Here is a 23641-nt window from a genome sequence, read left to right as displayed (position 1 = left end):
GAAGATGGGGACGAGGTCGACGGAAGGCACACCCTTTCCCAGTTTTTTTTTATTCTTGATTATTTTGGTGGTGGTGTTTTGAAGGTGTATTTACAGGTAGTAACCATTGTTTTCTTTCTTGTACTAGCTATATAATCATTGAATTTCTTGCCACAATTTGATATTATTTACATTTTGCTGATTTTTCATAAACTAACTACGATATCTGAATCATGGCGTACTTCATGCCTTTGTTTTGAGTAGCGTTAGATGACTCGTGTTTGTTATACTGTACAGATGCCATTATTTTGCTTAATTAAGTCTTTATTTCTGTGATTCACGAGGAGTTGATTATCAGTGCGATGTTGCTCTGGGCGTCGATTCCCGAAGATGTGCTTTGTTCACATCGACTGACCTTGATGTGAACGTGAATGTGACTGCCTGGAACCTACCACTAACCACATCATGCGCAGTAGCAGCTACAGGACGGATCTTGCAGCTGTTTTGCTAGGGGTTATTCAGTGCCCTAACCTATACATTCACATATTTTCTGTGAAATAAAACATGGAATTGTTAGAGGATTTTCTGGTTATTAATAACAGTATCCGTAATGCAAAAACAAAACAAAATACAAAACTGACAAATGCCAGTTCAATTCTTGTCTGTGATTGGTTAGCGCATAAAGTTTGTCCACGATACGGGAATGCAGCTAAACTTGAACTTATCCCTATCGTATACGAGCATGAATTCATGACGTCATGGCAGCCGGTCACATCACATGCACATCACGGAGCATATCGACTAACTTCGGGAATCGATGCCCTGGCCGACTAATCCGTAACTATTCCGTGAGGGAAGACTTGCAGATGTGTTCCACACTGACTCCCTGTACTGCGCAAACGCAAGCGCGCTAAAATTTGAATTTGTGTACAGCTGTCAAGTGTAAGGGGTAAATAATATACACATAACCGCCAAACGTTATAATTGAAGATAATTTAGCTTACCTATTATATGTAGTAGGTATATGAAAATGCCATGTTATCAAGATGAATTTTGTTGTTATCTACATTTGGAGTGCATGGTCATAGAATATGCCAAAGGCGATATTAGGAAACTGCTTCGGTAAGTACTGTAATAGTTAATTAGAAAGAGTTAATGACATTTACTTACAGCAATAACGTTACAGACCAACATTGACCTATGGTAAAGAGAGAGTCCGGTGCTGAACGAATCACAAAAAACCAGACTACAAGGATCATGACTGATAGCTAAAGTAGAGGTTTGCTTTCAAGTTGGCGCTATAATGTATTTAACTGGAATTCACAGTAGTGACCGAAGGCTTTAATTCGAGAAGAAGAACATATTCTTTCCGAAAATACAGCGACATTTGGTTTGTAATATGGAAGTCAGCAGGAACTAACAAAACAAATGGTGGCACGTTAAAGCAAATTCAAATTTTAGCGCGCTTGCGTTTGCGCAGTACAGGGAGTCAGTGTGGAACACATCTGCAAGTGTGAAGGAAGTACCTAATACAGTTTGATTATTCGCAGTATCTGTTACTTTCTGATTCGTGGCGCGCTACATTTCTTGTGCGTTAGCTATACGAATTGATGTTTCGATGTTTGTGTGTGCGAGTGGGTCATTCTGTCTCCGTGGGGTAAATACCTCTAATACAGTTCGACCGTTCGCTGTATCTGTTACCTGCTCGTCTCATGCAGGCTGCATTTCTATGTCTCGCAATATGAGAAAGGTTCCTCCTCGAATTAACATTTCCTCTATTTAAAATATGTTCTGCTTGAGCGATAATCGATTTTCACCTGAATACTAACTATTGGCATTCTCACATGTATTTTTCGTGTTAAATTAAATTGTGTTAATGAAGGGTGAAGTAGAGCCACACCATTTTGATGTTTCCTATGTACACGCAAGTTATTATTTTACGAGTTGTGTTATCTCAATTGATCGTACGGGTTGTGTTTGTGTACTGAATTGATTTATCATGTTTTCCACTGCGTTTATGATGTCTTGTGTATTTTGTTTTTATGAACTTCTTTAATTGCATTTGATTTGATTATCTGTTTTTATCATACAATTTGAGATTTTTTATTTATGTGTATTTTCTCTTGCATTTTATTGCTGCTGTAGGTGATTTATTTCATGTATTTGTGTGGCCTATGCCAGGGTTTTAGTCCCGTAGAAGGTTTCCCTGGCATGGTCTTGTTGTGTGCGTTAATATATTTATTTGATCTTGTCATTTCTTACGCACAAAAGTTCTGTCTTTAATTTAACTCTCTTCCCGATTATGTCTCACGTCCCAACACATACAAGAACCAATTACACAACGTAGGAGTTTATTCGTGCCACCCATATCGAGCCAACTGCCATCCAAATTCAAAAGTGCCGCGAAACGTCCCGCGTTTCGACTTGAAAGGTAGGTGCCTCTGCTTGTAGTTTCTTGCCAACGATAAGTATAAGGTAAGTCAACGTTTTCAGTGTTGGCTTGATAGACCCCTAGGAACATTACAACACCCTGTATGTATACGAAAACTTTTTTCATACAATATTAATATACACGCACGTAGTAAACATTTATTATTATTTATTATCAAAGGGCCATTACATGACATGGAATGATATACTAATGTCGCAAAGGTTGCAAATAAAAAAAAGTGCCAAAAACGTTCATTTCTCATGGACGTCCACAGGCACTAGACCGAAGGAGGAAGGCAGTTGCTACTTCCATACAAAGTTTAAACAGGAAAAATAAAGACAGTGATAGAAATATTAGGTAGGTATTTCCATGGTAGTACACAGATCCTAAGCTGGGGACGCCCTTGCCGGAGATTCACTGAGATATTTGTAGATAATTATAAAATAAATAAACTTACAATACTTTAAATATTAGTATTATCGCACGAAATCTTGCCAACAACGGTGATTGTTTAGTGTACATCATGCAGCTTTCCATTTATTGTTCCCAAAATAGATTTACTTAACTCCTGTTTATGTTATACATCACACAATCAGTTTTAAAGGCCACAATATATAAGTATAAAAATATAATATTAAATAAGACTTATAAGTAGGTATTACACAATAATTCTTAGATTAGAAATTACATGGCATGTCCCTAAACGGTGGCGCATGGTAGATACGCTCGATCTGGCAAGAAATGTTCGATTTCTGAAATAATATATAAAAATAGTACACGATTTTGTTATTACATACAACTGCAGAGCAAGAAATAGTTGGTGGTATGTAAAGCCCAAGTGGCCTTTCTGTGAAGAAGACAAATGTGTGGAAACATTACCATTACCAATATCTTAACCACTGCATTTGTATTACACTAAGTTATAACTTATAAATCACATTAAGTAGATGATTAGTGGTTTTCCAGCAAATCCAGGAAATGGACCAACAACATTGACTATTAGGTATACAATTATGACATCATGTACAGGAAATGGAATATTTAAGCACACAAGCTACTACACTAACACTTACACTTTACCTAGTTTTGTACTATCAGACTTATCAGTTCAGTTCAATAATCCCCAAATACTAAACGTGTCACCTACAAAAAGTCCTAAAGTTAAAAACACCAACTATTTCGTGTAGGTACAATTACACAAATATGTCAACAGGGAGTCAGCAAACAGTGTTAGACATTCAGGAACTCAAAAATAGTTAAGTGCTAATGTTAACTAGTTTAGGTGATGTTACATCAATATAGGAAGATGCAGTAACTCCAGAATAATTACTTCGTATTATTCGATGAGGACGCTTTTTACCAGTAAATCTTCTTTTTAATGCCTTTAAAAACTTCATTTTAAGAACGAAAACACAAAAAATAAAGAATCCTGAAACAGTTTGAACACATAAATAATTCCGTCAAACATAAAGGAAGTTACCTTGTAACACGTTGATGGAGTCAAATATTATTTCAACAACTTCCAATGGACCCCCCGCATCTGGAGGTATGCACGCGCCGGATATCGCTTCGAACATCCACGGGATCCCCATCACTAACAATAGCCTAACCACCATTCTTAGTCTGTAATTAATTAAATCATCTTCCAATCCGAAACTCAGGACTCACCTTTCTTTGTCAGCTATTAAGATCTTATTGCATTCGTTTTTGCTAAGGTTTGAATCCATCATTTTTTCAATTTCGTTCTTCACTTTATAACAGTACATGATGGTTTTCACGAAGAAAAACGTATTGCATACACACACTATTGCTATTGGTAGCATAAACCACACTAGGAACGCCACTAAGTTGGTTGCTGTAAGGGAAAGGAACAGTTACTAGAACATCTGAGACAATATGCAAAATGGCAACTCGTTCGACCCGAAAAGGAAATATGTCCGTATTGTCTCTGAACCTCTTTATTGTAGTTTACTTACATTCTTCAAAGAAACAAGAAAAGTCTCCCAGCGCTGGTGCAAGCGGTTCCATGGATTCGGGTAGCGACGATTTAAACTCCTGAACAGTGAATGCCGACAACGTGATGACCAATGGTATCGTCCAGGAATACAAGCAGTACCATAAAAACCTCTTCCTCTCTCTCTTTTTTTGATTGATTCCATCGACACGCATCGATCTGAAATACAATTTTCATTACATAGGTAATCGAATTTTGTTGTATTCATCTGTCCTGATTTTATAGTAGGGTAGGGGTAGCGCATAGTGCTTAATTGAGACTGAAACCCACCACTGTTGTATCTCTGTTAAGTCAGAACTGTAACCCAACTGGTTCATGCGAGCCGGATAGGGTTGTAGGTTGAGTAGATCAAGACATCTGACTCAAAGCAATCATGGTATATTGACTTTTCAACGAATGGTGTCTTATAGAGTTTTCGTACTAAAACCACGGTCGCCCGCATTTGTTTCAAAACGCAGGACAAACCGTAATAGAGACGAGAAAATAGATTTTACAGGAATAACTCCTACAAAAAGTCTGGGAGAGCATATCTCCATTTTAGGAAAATTTAAACATTATTGTTGCCAATAGTTAAAAAAAACAATGTCTATCGTCGAAAAGTGGTACTTATGGGCCGAAAACGCATTTTTCAAATAAAAGTAGAAATTTGGACCAAAAGATTAAATCAATTTAAAATGTACTATAGCTAGTGAAATGTTTGGCACAGTTGCAGACACTGATAAGTGTTTAGCAGAATTTATAGAAAAATTAATCAATTGTCATGTCAGCGGGGGTGTTTTTATGACAAACATAAAAGTACCATGCCAATCTAATCAAATTTCATTAATTATATCGTTATGAGAGTAGAACGCCTCATTGATTGGCTTTCCCGTCATTTACATTTTCTAAAATTTCGGGAAGTATCTTTTTATTTCCAAGTGGTCGAAATTTATTTCCAGCAGACGTATAAATTTTATTGTTACCCCAACTTACACTAAACTAAAATTAATTCTTTTTTTATATTCCTTTATATACGTTTTTTCCTTTACATTAATACCGCTGAAACATTTTTGAGCTGTTGCCAAGTGAGATCAATGGTTTAATTTCGAATGAAATAATCGAGACGTTCACGTTTCATAGTGGTTCCTACGCTAATGTAATACAAAGTAGCTACTGCTTTTCTCAAATAGAATGTTGCCGTAGGTTTTTAATGAGTCATCAGCTGCTTGCTTTGATATCGTAAAATAGACGATATATAACTTGTGTCGTTGGTTCACCAAACTTTTAAAAAACTGACCATTTACATTTAATTAACTCGTTAAATTATTTAGAACAAACCACCCACTTTTCAATTAAAATGTGCAGCAGATCACAAAAAGGGCGTGCATCCCGTAAAAAACTGGAACCTTACCTTACCTGTTTTGTAAGGACGCATCCGTCGTCCGCCTTGAAGTTACCCATTTTAGTGACCACTCTGTAAATGAACACCAGGTATCTAGAAGCGTTTTAAGGTGGCCACGTGGTTTCAAAAAGTGTCTTGCCGAAAGTATTTATGTTGGTTCTAGTAGGTGTTAGATAGAAGGTACGGCTACCGCGTCAACGAGAACTGTAAGTAATCTGCTGTTTGCAACCGTTCCCGTCAAGATATTTCAATTATTTTTGGGTCTGAAAGCCCTTGTCATTTAGAAGACAAATTAGTATTTTAGAATTTCAGCTCCGTTAAGCCATTACTAGTAGGTTTTTTGTTTCAGATGGTACATTAAAACGAGCAAAGGTCATGCAGGTTTACGCCGATATCTTTTCTGATAAGCGATCATTATGTCGACCCGAGGAATTCCAATTAACAACGAACTACCGACTTTAACAATTTCAATCCGGCCAAATTAACAGTAGCTAAATACACGGGTTGCACTAAACGTTATCAGAATTAGTCGTGTGAAGTTTCCCTGGATGCGTTCTAATTTTTCACGATGTTAGTAAGTGTTCCCCGATTTTTATGATGACCAGAAGCCGAGAAATAAATTAAAGAAGTTTTAATTTTTGGATGTAAATAACCGCACACGCTGTGTCGGATGGGAAAACCGGCTATCTCTCCATGAACTGGCCGAATGTTATAAAAGGTAAAGCCGTTGTTTAGATAGGATCTTTTAGCTTCTGGTGTTGACTCGAAACGTAAGATCTTTTGCCTTTTGCATCTTTTCAATCTAAGTTCGTAGGTACCGTAATTTTTTTGCTTTTCCGTAAATTTACTTGGGCAACCGTACCATATTTCATCATCGATCTTTTGCCTTTGGTGTGGTGTTATAACCGAAACGTAAAATCTACTGTGACTTTTGCACTTTCTCAAGTTACGTTCCGTAGGTACCAAAGTTTTGAGCTTTTCCGTAAATTTATTTTGCATTCATACCGTTTAATTTTTGCGTTTCAATGAATTTACCGCACCGTATCTTCAGCTTTCGCTCTTCCTTGCCCACTAATTTCTAGCACTCCGTTTTATTGCAAGGTAAGCTTTTTGCAACTTCCTATTCCATTAATTATAGGAGAGAGGGATTTTGTTTCGCTTTCCTGCATTTGCTTTCCCGTAGACACCACAATTAATTTGTGTTTTGTTACATTCATTTCCGCTAGGGAGTTTGTCGTAATTTTTGTTTTTCGGAAGTGACCGGCGTCATTTGCTGAACTCTTCGGGTTTCTAGACTTGCCGTTTACTCTGATTGAGTTTACCTGAAGTTTCCGGGAGCGTCCCGCAAACCGCAGCTATCGCCGACCTTGACCGGGGGCAAGGCCATACCCTTGGTGGCGCTCGAGTCCGTCCGTCCGTTCCGCCGACAGCTCATCCTTGTTACTGCCGACGGCCGCGCCGCCAATGTCGGTAGCTCACATGATTTAGTTACTATAATTTGTAAATTCATTTATTTTTCTTTTAAGTTAAATTGTAATCATTAATCGGCAAATTCTTATTTAGTTTTTCATACCATTTGTTACAGATGATGATAAAAGCTTTCTGAATTCATTAATTTCGTCGGAGAAGCGGCAAAACAAGTTGCCCACTTAGACAAGTTGAAAACGTTCACTTGTTCTCGTCAAATGAACTAGTTATACTCTACACACTGTTACGCATTAAATGCACCTCGAAATGCACTATCATAGTATCCTCATCTTGTTTTTCTTAGTTACTGTATAAATATGAATATGCTATAAAATATCGTATCTAATAAAGTTTCATATATAATAAAATTAAGGAAAAAACGTTCAGGTTAGTTAATAGATTTAATAAACATTATCGGGGTGTTTCAGTAAACTACCCCCCACAATTAGGGTAGGTATCTAATGGCAGCCAATGAAGCACCATTTGTTAAGCTAATATTGTCAAGAAATATATTGCTTTTTTTCTCATTAAAGGTAGTGATATCGCCGTTGAACGACGATAAAGTCGATATATAATTAAGCGAGATGTAGTCTTTCGAAAAAGAGTATCGAGGGTTTACTGCAACTTGTCTCAATGCCGAAATTAGGAGAACAATAAATTGGTTACACTTGCAACCTTTCCATTTTATGAATTCAACGACCTCACGTTATTTATCCCAGTGCATTTTACGTATTACTGTTTAATGGAATTACAGACACATGTACAGTGAAAATGTAAAATCATTTTTAAGAAATAAAATTGTTACCTTCCAATGGTTAGAATCCCAATTTTTTAATGCCGTATGTATAAATCATCATTTACGCAAGGAGGTTGGGAGCAACAAAACGAGTTTCGATGGTTCCCTTTCGGATTTTCTCGCGGGCGTTTTGGCGAAAAGGAAAAGGCGAAGAAAAAGAGAGAGGATCGATCGTGAAGGTGGTCTGTACAAAATTGGTCGCCTTCTAGCTCCAAGCCGCACGTATATTTGTGAACCTTGATCTTCGTCATAGCAAAATGTTAATATCTTTGACCTGGAACCTGGAGGAAAGCAAAAATCACCTACCGCACGGATTGGATTTAGTTAATCTGGTAACACAGCTGTATCTCAAAATTCTCTATTTCACGTAGAAAACGAACTCCATATAGCAAACAATACGAGTTCTATCCTGGGAGGTTTCAGCCTGACCAACTCTTTGAAGATCGGCGCAACATCGGAAAAACAGAAGAGTACTGTAAATTCTGGTTTTTTTAAAATTCGTAACATAAATACTGTAGAGGTGCCTTAAGAATTTTTGTTAGATTTGTTAGATTCCAGCTTTTAAGTTTTTCTGGAGTTTTTTGGCAATTTCGCAACCTCTGTAGGTTGCCGGATGCTGCCCGTTTACATGTTTCGGTGTCGAGGGTCCGCTTATCGAAACGTTTTTTGCGAGATGCGTTCCGGCACACTAATCACATCGGCCCTGTTTCCGGCAAAAGCTTCCCCTATGATTAAAGCCTTGACTAGGTGAAGCATTTGGAGACCAACAAAGAAAGGACGTGAGTACTTCAAATAATTTTTTGCACTCCTTCGTTCTAAATCGCGTTTTCCCAATAAAACACGAAAGTCGGGAACGTCAATTTTACAATTGACTATCTACTTTCGCGCACTAGTGTCTAAAAATTCAACGAAATTATCTATTTAGTGGGGATCATAAACTAATAAGTAGTATGATGGAAGAGTAAAAAAGAAAATATAAATACACTTTACATCATTCCCTGTAGTACAGGGGTAAAAATAAGCTTAAACCAGAAGTTTTGAACAATAAATTGACATTTTAAATTTCTAGATTTCTACTTTATCGGCATAGAGGACTTTATTTTTTCAAAAGAATTATAATATCGCAAAAATCTCGCGAAAAGGTTTTGAATTATTTAACTAATCCGTGCAAAAAATAGAATACATGTTACGTGCGTGAACAGTATTTGTATTTGCTTGATTCGCGGGAGATGCGTCGCTCATGCGCGTCGCGCACTCGCGCCGCCAAACTTCGCGCTCATCAGCAAAATAACTGTTCCCGCACTAATAATGTAAATAACTATTCCATCCACCTTACTTCCGTCTTCCGTGTTATAATATTACTCGATATCTTTGCTCTTGTCTAGTGATGAGATCTCAACCCCGTAGGTACCAATTTATTGCACTTTTCCGAAACGTTAATACCTACGGCAATTAAGACTTATTGCAGTTCTATAACTAATCAATATTCCTCGAATACTTCATTTACAAAGTTGTAGAATAGTTATTTGTATCACAAGTCCAGAAAATGGATGTTTGCGAGTGTGAGTAAGGTTGCAGGCCGAAGCGGAGCTGAGGCCTGCAATACGAATACTCGCAAAACATTTTTATGGACGTGTAATACACAAGATTTTTTGTGTCGAAGTAAAAAATTTGAGGGAACAACGTTCATTTTAAAATTTATATTTCTACCTCCTATAATTATAAGCCGTCATACTTGCATTCAAATTTCCAATATTTCGATGTTATGTTGGTAGCACAGACAGTTGGCGGTTGGTAGCACAAGCATGTCAATTCACAACCGATATTTACCAGTGTTTATTCCACATTAATTGTGATTAAATGAATAAACAAAGCATTTACGTTAATTTAATTATTTTTACAAATTTCTAAAACGCTTAGCCCAGTCTTAAGAAGTTCATAACATTTAAAAGAAGCTGCGCTAAAACTAATAAGTAGTAAGTTGATTTCAATGGGAAACATAACCTTGAAATTTATTTCAATTTCAGCTAGTGCTTACGGCTTACACCTATTTTGAGAATTGGGTTGCAATGTTTTCATTTGCAAATTGATTTATCATATTAATTCCATTACATATAAGAATGATAACAAGTTTGTTTGGATATCTACTTCTCGTTGGCTGTCGATTACGAGGAGAGCAGCAAGAGGGCCGATGATTGCTCCGTGCAAATCTACAATTTGGTGTATGCAGTGTCGTTTGATTATTATGGTCTTACTACACGGAAGTAACTGATGTCGGAAATTTTCATCATAGATATGAGCATAGATATCGACAAGAAACCGTTTTCATATGCGTACACCTCCTTTTCGGAAACTGTCATCTTCAGAGAAATATACTTGCTTGTAGATATATAATTTATGGAATAATGTATACAGTTTAATGTTAACAATGGCAGAAATAATAATAATTACAAATCATATAGTGTCGTTACTCTTCATCCGTTTAGTGTTGTGTTTTTTGACTGCGTTAATTTACATGCGTAACCATTTGTTGGCATTCCTGGCATCGAGTGTGGAAGTAGGTAAACTTCAATTTCCTATACTTTCAATTAGCTCTCTGTTTTTTGCCATAAACCGTAAGTTTACCATCGGTAAACATGTACAAGTATCATAACCGCACTAAACGAAAACTTGTAAGTGAAACTTACAATTCTTGATTAGGGTACTTACCTACCGCATTTACATATACGTATTACTATGTTACCTACCAAGCCATAAAGTGCTTAAAATGGAATTTGCACAAAAAATATGCCTATCATTCTAACAATTTAATTTAAATTTAGAACTGTCTGCAAATTAAATCAGTTCCACCAACCAATTTTTAGTGATATTTTTGCCGGCCTAGGCCAGCAAATCATAACTTTCTGGACTAATTTGGCTACAAAAAACAAAGCTTTGAAGCAGGGAGACACAAAAACAATATATCAACCGTTAAGACGCAAGTGTTCGTTTCAATTTATTGGCGCATAACAATTCAGTATTTAGATTAGGTGCGTCAGTGTTGAATATTTGTATTGGCTGCTTACATAACGGTACATTTTAATGGTAGCCTTAAACTATGGATTAGGTGACATGTTTGTTGTAAAAAATGTTCATTACCTAATTACCCTTAGTTGGCAGAGTCACGCAATGTGTATTCTTTTTGGTAAACTTTGCAAGCACTTAAATTGATTATTTGGTTCATTATGCCCGAATGAAAATAAATTTCGTTAACTGTTTAAATCACGTGTATTTTATTATTAACTAATTAATAGTCTGGACTGTATGGAACGCCACAACAATGAAGTACACACATTTATTTTATCCTGAAAAATAAACAAGAATAAATTGTGCACAATTATTGTGCAGATAAAGCGCATTTTTTTAACCGAAATAGCTTTTGTTTTGACATCACCAATGGATAGATTGCAGACGTCTCAATCGCCCTTTGTGAGTACCCTCTTCCGACAATCCGTTCTAGTTCCATAAGAGAATATCCCCCATCACGATAAGAGGTCGATGAGGAGGGCTACGGTTGGTAGAAATTAATTCCTTTCGTTGAGACCTTTCATTAGAGTACCATGAAGGATAAAACTAGTTCCACTCCCCCTCCCCTCCCACACCACCCCGTACTTTGATAAGAGGACGTAAAGAAGGGTAGTAGTTGGTAAAAAACGGTTCCTTTCGTGGAGACCTTAAATTAGAATACAATGAGAGATCAAATTAATTTTTAACCCCCCCCCCTCCCCCTCAGGACCCGCCGCTCACTGGTCTCGAAAAAGAGTCGCACGAGAAAGTTATGGTCTCGAAAAAGAGTCGCACGAGAAAGTTATAGTTTGTACAAACCAATTTATTTCGATGAGACCTTTCATTAGAATACCATGAAGGGTAGAACATGTGTTTACCCCCCCCCCCCCCCCACATTTTTTAACGTTTAACAAAATCTGAAGGTTGTCCGTATGTAGAAGTTATGTTGTTACGTTTTACTTTCAAAAACAGCACATCAGGAAATAATTCGTGGTGGGGGGGGGGGGGGCTTTTAGGAAGCGAAATTTGATGGCACACCTTAAAGGTATAAGCTACCTACTGCAAAAAAATTCCAGGACTAGGACCATTCCCCTAGAAGTAGTTCGAAACGGCAGAAGTGGGTCCGGACGGACGGACGGGCGGACAAAAGACAAACAATAGCAGATATTTTTTAATTCTTAAAAAATGCGCTAAAAATGATTGAGACTTCAATTTTTCATCTATTAAAAATTCAAATGATATGCAAATCAACTACTGTTTGTTAACATGTAGAAAAAAATTTTTAAAACCCACTCGTGGATGTTACCGCGTAACACAACCCTACGAGGCATATCCCGAACATGTTGATTACGAGCATTTACGCCGCCACATTCTTTTTGACGATTTGACGATACAGGAAGTGTTGCTTGAGGAAAATTCCCTAGTCACCTAACAGTTGCTAACGAGGCGGTAGTAGAAGATGTGCGTGCTCGTCTTGTATAAAGCCCGCAAAAACTACTTCGATAGCTATCCCAACAAACTGGTTTGTCATACGGAACCTGTCAAAACATAACGATGAAAAAATTGCATTTCTTCTAATGTAACCGTGCTACAAGAACTTTGTAAAACATGTGAATTATTACGATTGGATTAATGAATCTCTACAAGAGAACAAATTGTTAGAAAAAAGTTATTTCTCGGTTGAGGCTTGGTTTCAAATTAGTGGATACGTTAATTCAAAAAATTACCGGACTTGGAGTCCTGAAAACCCACATGTTTTATCAAGAAGCTACCTGAAGGTAGGCGTGTGATTAGCGATGTCGAAAAGGCGATTTGTGGGGCCGATATTCTTTGACAATACTGTTAATGCCGAACGTTACCGGACAATGTTACATGTGTTTATTGATCAGCTTCACGACGACGAATTGCAAGGTTTATTTCATGATAATCCAACAACACATACAGCTGGTGAAACAATAAAACTCTTACAACAGTATTTTGATGGTGTTTGAAGAAACCGTTGACCGTCAAGATCACCTCTGATCTAACGCCGTTGGATTATTTGATCATCTAAAAAACGTTATTTATAGAAATCGTTTACACGCCATTGAAGAATTACGTGCAGCTATAGAAGCGACTGTTCTTTACATAACACAACAGTAACTTCATGCAGTTCTCGCAAACATGAAAAAGAGAGTGGATTTGTTAGATTTGTAGAAGAAAGTAAATCACGCTTCAGTTACAAAATAATGTTTGATATGTAATTTCAAATAATCTGGACACTAATAAATGTTGTTTACATGATTGCTTTTGATAAACCTAGGTTATGTTTAGTATAGCTACAGTGTCGGTTGTGTTGCGACTGCGGCAAATGTCATGTTTCATAACATTGGTACAGGTAATGATTAATGATCGCTCTGTACAAAAATCGTAAATTTTTAACTGCATAGCTAACTAAACTCTCCTACGACCACCTAATATGATAAAATCTACAAAATCTGAAAACTCATCATATCATATGATATAGAGCATCGGAGCATTCTCTCAACTTCTGAAAAAGATGCAAATCTTCCTCCAAAGAAGCCTTGCACTATCGCCGATCTTAAGGTGACTAATATAGATTATTACTACTGTGCAAAGATCGCCCACTAAACATTCATTCGCAAATATAATGAAGGCTTATGGTTTGTTTGTGTCTCGTTTATGATGTGTACTTGCAAATGTATGTACAATCGTTACAAATTTTAAACATATAAATTACTTCTCCCTTAATTTTTGTGGCAGTAACGCTAATTAAATTACAAATGATTTACATATGGTAATAACAATTCATCAGTGTAATATTATAGGTACTATAGGTAATTGTTTTAGTTGGAATTAATTTATTACGATATAAAGTTTCCCTTTACGCATGTTACATTTTGTTAATTATCAGCATAGCAAATAATAAATATTGGCATAGGAAATTAGTTTCTTGCACATGCGAGTACTAGCGCGATTCTTTATTTTCCGTAGATTGCATTGTTGTTGAGACGTATTAGCATAGTGTAAGAATAAATACACCGAAGATACACTATGCTAACGGCAAATGCTGTTGTTTTCAATTTCTAAATTTCTACTGTTTCTGAATTTATAAAATAAGAAACACTACTCACTAGTATGTACCGAGGTAGGTATATGTACGGATTCGTAATTTTTTTCTCTACAAAAGACCTAAATAGACAAAAATAATTAGCGGAGCCAATAATCGGAAATTAAAAAATTACTATTAAAATTCCTGTGGTGTTTTCGTCAAGTCACCACCCCGTATGTTACTATTTAAAAAAATTCAAGATGGTGGTCGCACTCAAAAACTATGTGGCAAAAAAAATTTTTTAACCTCAAAATATATCTCAAACGGTTCGAGATTGAGATATTTGGTTCCATCTCTAGTAGCAACCCTAATACCCTACAATATTAAGAAATCTCAATTTTTTCATAATCTGCAATCAAGTGGTCTCAAGCAGAAGCATTTTCAAGTAAAAGAAAAGAATAGAGAAAAGAGAATCTACCAAACAACTATATAACAATTTATTCCTAAAACTCATTTAAAATGCCTTTCAGTCAACAGGTAAGGGCATCACACCTACATTTTGTCCCCCGAGAAGACTATTTGCACTACAAAGCGATAATGTGATGCAATGACGTTTTTTTCTCATTCCAATAATTAGAATCTGTCTAAAAGTTTACATGCATTTGTCATTGGATTCATTACGTAAAGTGGATTGTCGTGTCATAACCAAAAAAGCGTAGACTGTAGAATTAAATTCGCATAATGGATCGAGATGTATAATAAACTCTTAACAGAATTAACGCATACCATTATAACTTACCCAAACGTCCACCATATATCAAAACACATCACGTTCGACCACATGAATGCAGCATGGAATGTGTACATTGTAATATATCCTGCAACCAAATGCACACAGTGAGATTAGCAAAAAAGAAGAAAGAAATTAGAATTAAAGAAACATTGTTGTGATTTATAACAAAGCATATTCAAATACTTGCAATTAGTAGAATATTAATTGTTATCAAATTAGCATCTGTTTGTGTTTGCGAGTGTCTAACTATTGATTTTTTTAAACTACAATAGACTAGATTTTTTCCGAGATTTTTTCTTTATTTTTAAAAGAGAGGCGGGGGCCGCCACTGAACCCGAATTTGAACCAGGGATCCTCATTCCTCAGTCCCGCAGTCGGATTTCCACTCCACTACACCTTTTTAGCGTATTTTCCTCAAAGTGAAAAATCGCTATTGGCTGCACTTTGACGTCCGTCCGTCCGTCTGTCCGCCACACGTACTCCTTCTAAACCACTGAACCGATTTTAGCGATTAAGGACTCATTTGAAAGGGCTTGGTCCAAGGATTCCGTGCATATTTTTTGGTTTTGCGCATGCGCAGTGTCAAATATTTGGTTTAACGTATGTGCGATGCTAACTTTTTTATTTATGAAGATATTTAAATGAAACTTTAAATATACGCATGCGCACTGCCAACTTTCTTCTTTATGAAAGCATTTAAATGAAATTTTACACATAGGCACTTGGAATACAAGCAAATCTAACAACAGTTTTAAAATTTGGTTTTGCGCATGCGCAATGGCAACTTTGTTATTTATGAAAGCAGTTAAACGAAATATCATATGTGCGCACCTTGAATGAAACTAAAACTAATACCGGTTTCAAAATTACAGTTGACGCATGCTGTATGTTTTATTTATGAAGGTATTGAATGAAATTTCTAATATAGACAATCCTAGCATGAATATTATTAGGAGGAAAATACGCTCTCGTCATTTATGTTTGCATAATGACTTTTTAAACTTGTTACATTGGCCGTCGGTCGTTGCAGCACTATATACTAATCTCTAAAGGTTTCTCGAAAGCTCTATGAAGTGAAGAGGAATTTGTCTATAGCAAAATCTCTAGAAATTGATGGATACAAATATGTGGTACATAAATAGCTCGCATTAAAATATATAAACATTTCTCTCAGCTACCAAAAACATTAAGATTATTGTGGTTGTATTGAAAAGCTTGTAAAACATCTATCACCATAATTCCTTGGTGTTTAATTTGAGAAAACTTCCTTCTTTTTCCACTCGACGATAAATCGTTTACTGATTCTATTAACATAAACAAAATTAATCTACCGTACAATTTAGAGGAAACTTAACAGACAATTTAATACATTTACGTTTCTATCAATTTTAAAAGACTCCAAGCACTGTTGCTAATACATGCATCGATTCCATACATTTCACACTTTTACGATATGACATTCTGGCGCTTTTCCAAAATCATTTGTACCAATTCAATGAAGCCGTCCTTGATACTCTTTCAAATCTAAATGCACTTATTAAAGAAAAGAAAGTATATATATTTACATCAAAAGATTAGGAACTGAAACCTCATTGACCTCCTTATTAAATTTAGAACCTTATTGTAAACAACAGATTTCCGCGATTCTCTATAAGCAAACATAATTTTATTCCTATGAATATACCTCGCATATATATGTACTACAGGGTTAAATAACTATTTAAAAATAATACGTATTATCACTATTCTTATTGCACAGCAATGGCAGAACAAAGGTTCCCCAAAACCAAATGATTTATTATTATAGGTACCTATTTTTAAATGCACATGCATTTTTTTCCAAAATGTATCGTTCGGTAACTATGCTCCCAACAGTCCCAAAAATTTCGGTTCTTTAATTCTTTCTCATGAACCATATCCGGTGGAAGGACCTTGATATCGCAAACCCCACCTTGCGACTTGAATTTTCATATTCAAAATTCACATAGGTATATGAATTAAATTCGACATAAAATTAAAATTATTATATAATATATACCTATAATATAATAATTAAAATTAAATAAAACGTACGCATTTAAATGACTTAGGCTATCGGACCTCAATTACGCGTTCGTTCTCTTTTTCCAAAGCCGAAATTTGCAAAGAAACAGCAGTTGCGGTTTTTTTATTGACTAAAAAGGCACGCCCGACGCAGTTTCGGTGGTTCCATTTTCAATTTTATATAAATAGCTAAACGCACCATGGCCAGGAGGGACGCTTGTTGTTAGTGAAAGTGTGCCCTCCATGTTGGCAAATTTAATAGATGCGAAGAGATAAGGAGTGTCTTTGTAATTGTATTTTGGAATGCAATTGGGTTTTCAGAAATGGTGGTCCCTCGTGTTAGTCTGCCCATTTAATTGCAATTGCGTTTAAAAAAGATGATTAGAAGTTTCTTGTCCAAACTGGTGGTCATGTGGATTGAAAATGTTTCATAACAAAAATCCAAAGTGGTGCTATTTGGAAAGTGGTTTTGCAGGCTTGTGTTTAGATATTTAGAGACAAATAAAGAAATAAGAGAAAAATTAGTAAATCAAGGTAAAATTTATATATTCCCAATGGAAATATGCAACATTCAAGACGTCGCGTCGTGTCTATAACAAGATGCTATAAGTGCCAAAGTTTTCGTCACACTTCTAAGCACTGCAAGGAGGAAGTTGGCACTTGCGGAAAATGTGGAATTAAAAGCCACGATTATAAAAATTGCAAGAAGGAAATTCGCCCTAGCACACTATGCATAAACAAAGTTATAAAATAACCAAAGTAAATTATTACAATTCTTGCAATTAAATTTACATTCTATATAAATTTATCCACGCGTGTGAATCTAGATGTATTCTGCCAGGATATCTCTCAGCGTACTCTTGTGACGCCAACAAACAATTCCGGTAAACAATCTCCAAGAATAAACACTATATCAACCAATTCTGCTTGAGTTTGGAACATTTTCGCAACGCTGATTAAAAAACAATCATACACTGCCGACACTCATGATATTACAACTTAACAGTAGTAAGTATCATGGCCGACACTATACTGCTAATTGAGAGAATTGAACATCTTTTGTTTCATCATGGCACACTTGGGTTCGGAAAAGAACGTTCCGTCTAAAAAAATGCAAGTTTGATGCGCCACTGGAATACAGCACGCCCCTGGTAAAATATTTTAGAAACATGCCGGCGGTAATTGCGTATACAATTTTGCTCTAAGACTTTTTTCGGTATCTTCGCAATCTTAAAGAATTTCTAAATAAAATTATAATGAATAAAGAAATGAATAGGGGTTGTAGATGCTACACCCTGTATATGGCAAAACGAATGGCAAGTATCAACTATAGAGAGAGAAACATATAATTATATATCCAACATTCTAGAAAGAATAAAATTGAAATTTTGGCTTCCAATCAGAACGGAGGGACCACACAAATTATTACAAATCAATGACTCTTTAAATGTTGTTCGTATAAAATTTGTAAAAGCGACTCAACTATAGTATATTCGCTGTAGCTTTGCCGGTTTGTAATTAGGAATTCCCACTGTATGGTTCAAATCTCATCTTCAATGGTTAATAGCCTTGATTACTCGTGAATTGCGCGGAGCGTTCAAAAATGTCCAATGATATACATAAGTTAGAAAAAGGCAAGAACGTGTCTTCAAAAATTAAGCGCTAACGACATACCGGCAAAGCTACAGCGAATATACTATACCTCTGATGTCGCCTATGATTGTGGAATGAGAATAGGCAATGGAGAGCATCTTTTTTATACATGCGAAAATTTCAAAATTGAAAAAGAAGAATTTAGACAACTTGTGGAATCAAAAGCAGTAGTTACATGGCCACTACAGAAACAAGTTGTAAATCAACATATACAATTATGCATGATGAAAGCGCATTTTTGGTAATGCTGATCAGTATTTCATTAGCAAAGTTTAAAATTATCGATCTCACAAGTAATCTAACTTAATATCGAGCTTAATATAGACTAGAGCCTGCACATCTACAGTACATCAGAAAACTTTTAGTAAAAATTTAAAGTCTCTAGCTATTGTAATTGCTGAGATCTCAGTCGGACAGCCAGCCAGCCAGCCGTAACGAATATAATAGCGTATTTTTTTTCAAAAATGCGCTAATTATTAACTTGTTATACTGATAGCTCTATCTAACGGTAAACTTATAGCACCTCCGAAAACCCTATCGAAATTATTTTCTTAGATTATCGATCTCACAAGTAATCTAACTCAAAATAATCCTGCACATCTACACTACATCAGCTTTTAGTAAAAATTTAAAGTCTCTAGCTATTGTAATTGCTGAGATCTCAGCCGGACAGCCAGCCAGCCAGCCGTAACGAATATAATAGCGTATTTTTTTTCAAAAATGCGCTAATTATTAACTTGTTATACTGATAGCTCTATCTAACGGTAAAATTATAGCACCTCTGAAAACCCTATCGAAATTATTTTCTTAGATTATAGATCTCACAAGTAATCTAACTCAAAATAGACTAGAGCCTGCACATCTACAGTACATCAGAAAACGTTTAGTAAAAATTTAAAGTCTCTAGCTATTGTAATTGCTGAGATCTCAGCCGGACAGCCAGCCGGACAGCCATAACGAATATAATAGCGTATTTTTTTTCAAAAATGCGCTAATTATTAACTTGTTATACTGATAGCTCTATCTAACGGTAAACTTATAGCACCTCCGAAAACCCTATCGAAATTATTTTCTTAAATTATCGATCTCACAAGTAATCTAACTCAAAATAGACTAGAGCTTGCACATCTACAGTACATCAGAAAACTTTTAGTAAAAATTTAAAGTCTCTAGCTATTGTAATTGCTGAGATCTCAGCCGGACAGCCAGCCAGCCAGCCATAACGAATATAATAGCGTATTTTTTTTCAAAAATGCGCTAAAAATCAAATGTTTGTAATGTTTTCGACAACTTTTGTGACAAAATACAAAAATTCAAATTGAAAATAAGCTTTAGGAAAAGACAATTCACGCTAGATTTACAGGGACCTCCACGAGGTTAGGAACGGGCAACGAAGTCTAGGTAATCCTTAACGTTTATGGGAAATAACGATACTCAACAGTTACTCCTGTAAAACCTAAATTAAAAAAGGTTTTCGCCTTAAGGCGTGTAACTTTAGCTCATTTTCCATGAATTGATCAGTACTTCCCGAAACGTCATGTAATAACGGACTATGTAACAGATATCATTGCGCAGTGTACACGTCTGATGCGCAATTTGATTTTTAGAATATGCAATATGCCTGTCTTTACTAGAAGCATCACTGTGGTTAAACTTTCAAAGAAATATTTCCTTAAATAAGACAGTTGACATTGCGCATTTGGCGAATGCGCACGTCAGATTTTTACAATGTGCGATTATGCTTGACTTTACTAGAAGCATCTGTGATTAAAATTTCGAAAATATCTCTATAAATAAGAAAGTTGACATTGCGCAGACTGCGCATGCCTCGGCGCATGCGCACATTAATCGTCAAGATTTTTCTTGGTTGAGGTACCAGAGCTATTGGCTACCGAATGCAAAAAGAACGAACTCAATATCTTGAAAACTGTAGAACTAGTTAAGGCCTCCGACGGACGGACAGACGGACAAAGAAAGTGGCCATAATAGCGCATAACAATCAAACAAAAATTATGCAAGTTTCTTCCCCAAAAATAGATATTATGATCCTCGTTCCGATATCTTGGTGTTTCGGTACAAAACCGGTTCTACTGAGGGGGCCATTGTAACGATCAAGTGACTTGACAGTGTGGACAAGCGACGACATTAGGAGAAATTCTCGGAGAAATTCTAATTTGTTCGTTTTATAATAAAGTCCTGTTTTATCAAGATTATGTTAATATTTCTTTTTGCAATTTATTTAATAATAATTTATAAGTAGTCGAAGGCGGAAATTTTTTAATTTTCGGGTTAGAAACAAATATGTAAGTCCATTTTTTACTAGGGAAATTGTTTCAGGTATCTTAATAAATTTGACCTAGCCGTCGATACATTTTTGACCAAAAATTAACATTACCGCAAACAGTTAAAATCGAGATTAAATTTAAATATTACGATCAGGAATTTCCCCGCCCCTGTTACCGCCCTAGCTAAAACCGCTGGTTCCATCTTTCTATCTGTGGTGGTTCCTGATAAAAAAATTAAAGAGATAAGTATGCGCAAATTTTAAGATGTTTACGCTCCCAACCGATACAATTTAAACCTTGAACTTATTGTGAAAAAAATGCTTGCTTTGGTTCTCTCTACCACCCAACTTTTTTGGTATACGCCCCATAACATTTTGAATTTTGTAAAAAAAAATCGCGTCCCTGCATATTCTTTTAGCGTCATTTATTGAAATAATTTGACATTTTGTTTTATTACGATATTTCTTATTTTATCACACCGTACCTACATTAGAAATGATTTCATAATATTGTCTTCTGTCTGCCACATGCTACTGGGAATAGGATGTGTCATTATATTTAACGCTTTCTTATTAGTAATCTGGAGGATTTGACGCATCGAAAGTAATGCAATAGTTTGTAGGCATACAAGAGAGGTTTAAAGTGCAGATAAAAACATAAAACTGTACAGGAATTATGATAAATAATTCCAGTAATCCTTTGTAAGGTAATCATAGTTCCTCACTCACCGAAGCGTTTCAGATTTTAAACTTTTTTTGAAATACCTACGGTAAACAAAGAACAAATAATAATTTCAAGGCAAACAACTGTACGATTGGAGTTCAAGTTCATACTGTGTGTAACCAGTTACATAACTTTTCGACAACTATCAACTGCACAATTTCATTGTCCAATTCACAATTGAAATTAATTGAAACTTACCCATTGTTTTGCAGTAAGCACCTTCATGTTTGGGGAAAAATTGAAGTACAGCTAGTATAATAAATGCAACCAATAAACTACCGCAGTGGCACATTAAAGTCTTTCCGTGCAGATTTTGCATTTCGGGCAAACAAATATATCCCACCAACGTCAAAATAAGGAATACACACGAAAACACTAAGAATATCCTGTATATTTGAAATTTAATGGCTTCGTTTGTGTCTTCCTTAAAGCATAAAAACAGCCGCCTGCCTTTTGTTGCTCCAATATCAACTTCTTCAAAACAATACTGATTCTCGATGCCCGGATGCTGTTCAATTTCGTCGTCCAAATACAAATTGAGAAATCCCATACGGTCGAGGGTATAATTCCAGTCGACATCGACAATGTAGTGAGTGCAATTATGTCCTTGCACAATTGCAAACGGCTCTAAAATTCACAAAACTAAAACCACTGTAAACTAAATGTAAGAAAATTACCATATGGACTGATCACTTTAGAATCGTTGAATAAATTCATCCCCGTACTAAAATCGAATCGACATTTGGATCCTTCCTTGTAATAATAACCATCGTCACAACATTTTGCTATACAACCAACTCCAGTACCATTTTCTTGTTTTTTACACACGCTAAAGTCCTCGCATCCCCGAACAATGAAGGTATCTCCACCAAAGACCTTGTCGATGCAGTAATTGTTGAGGTTCTTGTTGTGATTCTCTAGCGTGACACTGCCATCACTTTGATAAAGAATGTCATCAAATGACGGAACCTCGTAATCCGCCAAAACCGACTTACAGTGCGACATCCCAATATTCAAATAAATAAGGTGCTTATCCAAATAGTCATACAGAATATCTTCAACTAGGCTTGTATCTGTCCCATTTTCTAGTAAAACGCACCCGTGAGTCATCGCATCGTACGCCTTATCCACGGGGCAGCATTTCGAAAATTGCCTCAAACGCAAAAAGTTCATTTCGAACGTTTCGGCATTCACCATAGCCACCCTCCGTTCCGCGGGGTACTCCCCGATAAAATTGTCTATGCAAGATACACGTTCGGATAGACCCCAAGGAAATGATGAGAGTGTTTCGTTAATTAGAATGTGCGAGGTGCGATTCACGTCGAACGTACACTGATAGGGTAAACTCGGATTGTTTCCATTGGGGTCCAACGCTAAAGCTTCACCTTCGGAACAGCACTTTGGAACTTGATTTTTGTAAACTAATTGCTCGATAAAAGCATTGGAATAGTGGAGGTAAGTTACACACACCGCAATCACGTGTAAGCGCAACATCGCACAATTCCAACACTTATCTCCACCGCATCTAAATTTGAACTGCCGCTCCGCAACTTGAGGTATACTGTTTGAAATAAAGCGCGCCGACTTTGAGAAGGGGTAAACTACATAATATCAAATTGGTAAAGAACAGCGAGTTTGCAAAAGAAGTAGACAAACAACCCTAATTCCGTACGCGTTATGTTAGATTGATAAATAACAGAACCGGAATTTCATCCCTAGAAGTTTTTTTTAGTTTTCAAATTTATTTATCTAGAGCATCTTATGCACTTCGTATAACGAAACGTTGTTTTGTTTGACTTATTTCCCATCACATTCGTTTGCGGTCAAAAGTAAAAGAATGTAAAAATGGATTTAGAATAACATGCAAACATAAAAGATCAGATCAGCACCTACGTCAATATAGATATTTTGTTTTATTTCCGTGCAATAACAATTTAGTGGTAGAGATAAGATGAAGGTGAATGAGTAGATTGTTTATT

General features: G+C 36.1%; 1 protein-coding gene and 1 long non-coding RNA gene across 3 annotated transcripts; one reads left to right on the top strand and one right to left on the bottom strand.

Moving 5' to 3' along the window:
• Window positions 1-2554: 2554 nt before the first annotated feature.
• Window positions 2555-23216, bottom strand: LOC116171149 (G-protein coupled receptor Mth-like). 2 transcript variants are annotated; one of them, XR_004145379.1, is made up of 8 exons: window positions 22340-23216; window positions 21861-22289; window positions 14965-15043; window positions 4387-4583; window positions 4079-4265; window positions 3891-4033; window positions 3608-3839; window positions 2555-3553 (listed from the first exon to the last, which is right to left on the bottom strand). XR_004145379.1 is itself a non-coding variant. In XM_031487838.1 (7 exons), the coding sequence occupies exons 1-7, from the start codon at window positions 23154-23156 to the stop codon at window positions 3667-3669; spliced, it is 2025 nt and encodes a 674-aa protein (XP_031343698.1). In that variant the 5' UTR covers window positions 23157-23216; the 3' UTR covers window positions 2555-3666. The 2 variants fall into 2 exon arrangements, 1 of the variants encoding a protein (XP_031343698.1); XM_031487838.1 differs by having other exon boundaries at window positions 2555-3839.
• On the top strand, window positions 9393-10525 carry LOC116171150. The gene is made up of 2 exons (XR_004145380.1): window positions 9393-10044; window positions 10096-10525. It is a non-coding gene; the product is annotated as an uncharacterized LOC116171150 (long non-coding RNA).
• Window positions 23217-23641: the final 425 nt, after the last annotated feature.

The sequence above is a fragment of the Photinus pyralis genome, unplaced genomic scaffold (genome assembly GCF_008802855.1).
Source record: "Photinus pyralis isolate 1611_PpyrPB1 unplaced genomic scaffold, Ppyr1.3 Ppyr1.4_LG5, whole genome shotgun sequence".
NCBI lineage: Eukaryota > Metazoa > Arthropoda > Insecta > Coleoptera > Lampyridae > Photinus > Photinus pyralis.
This window is presented reverse-complemented; position numbering and strand designations above follow the sequence as displayed.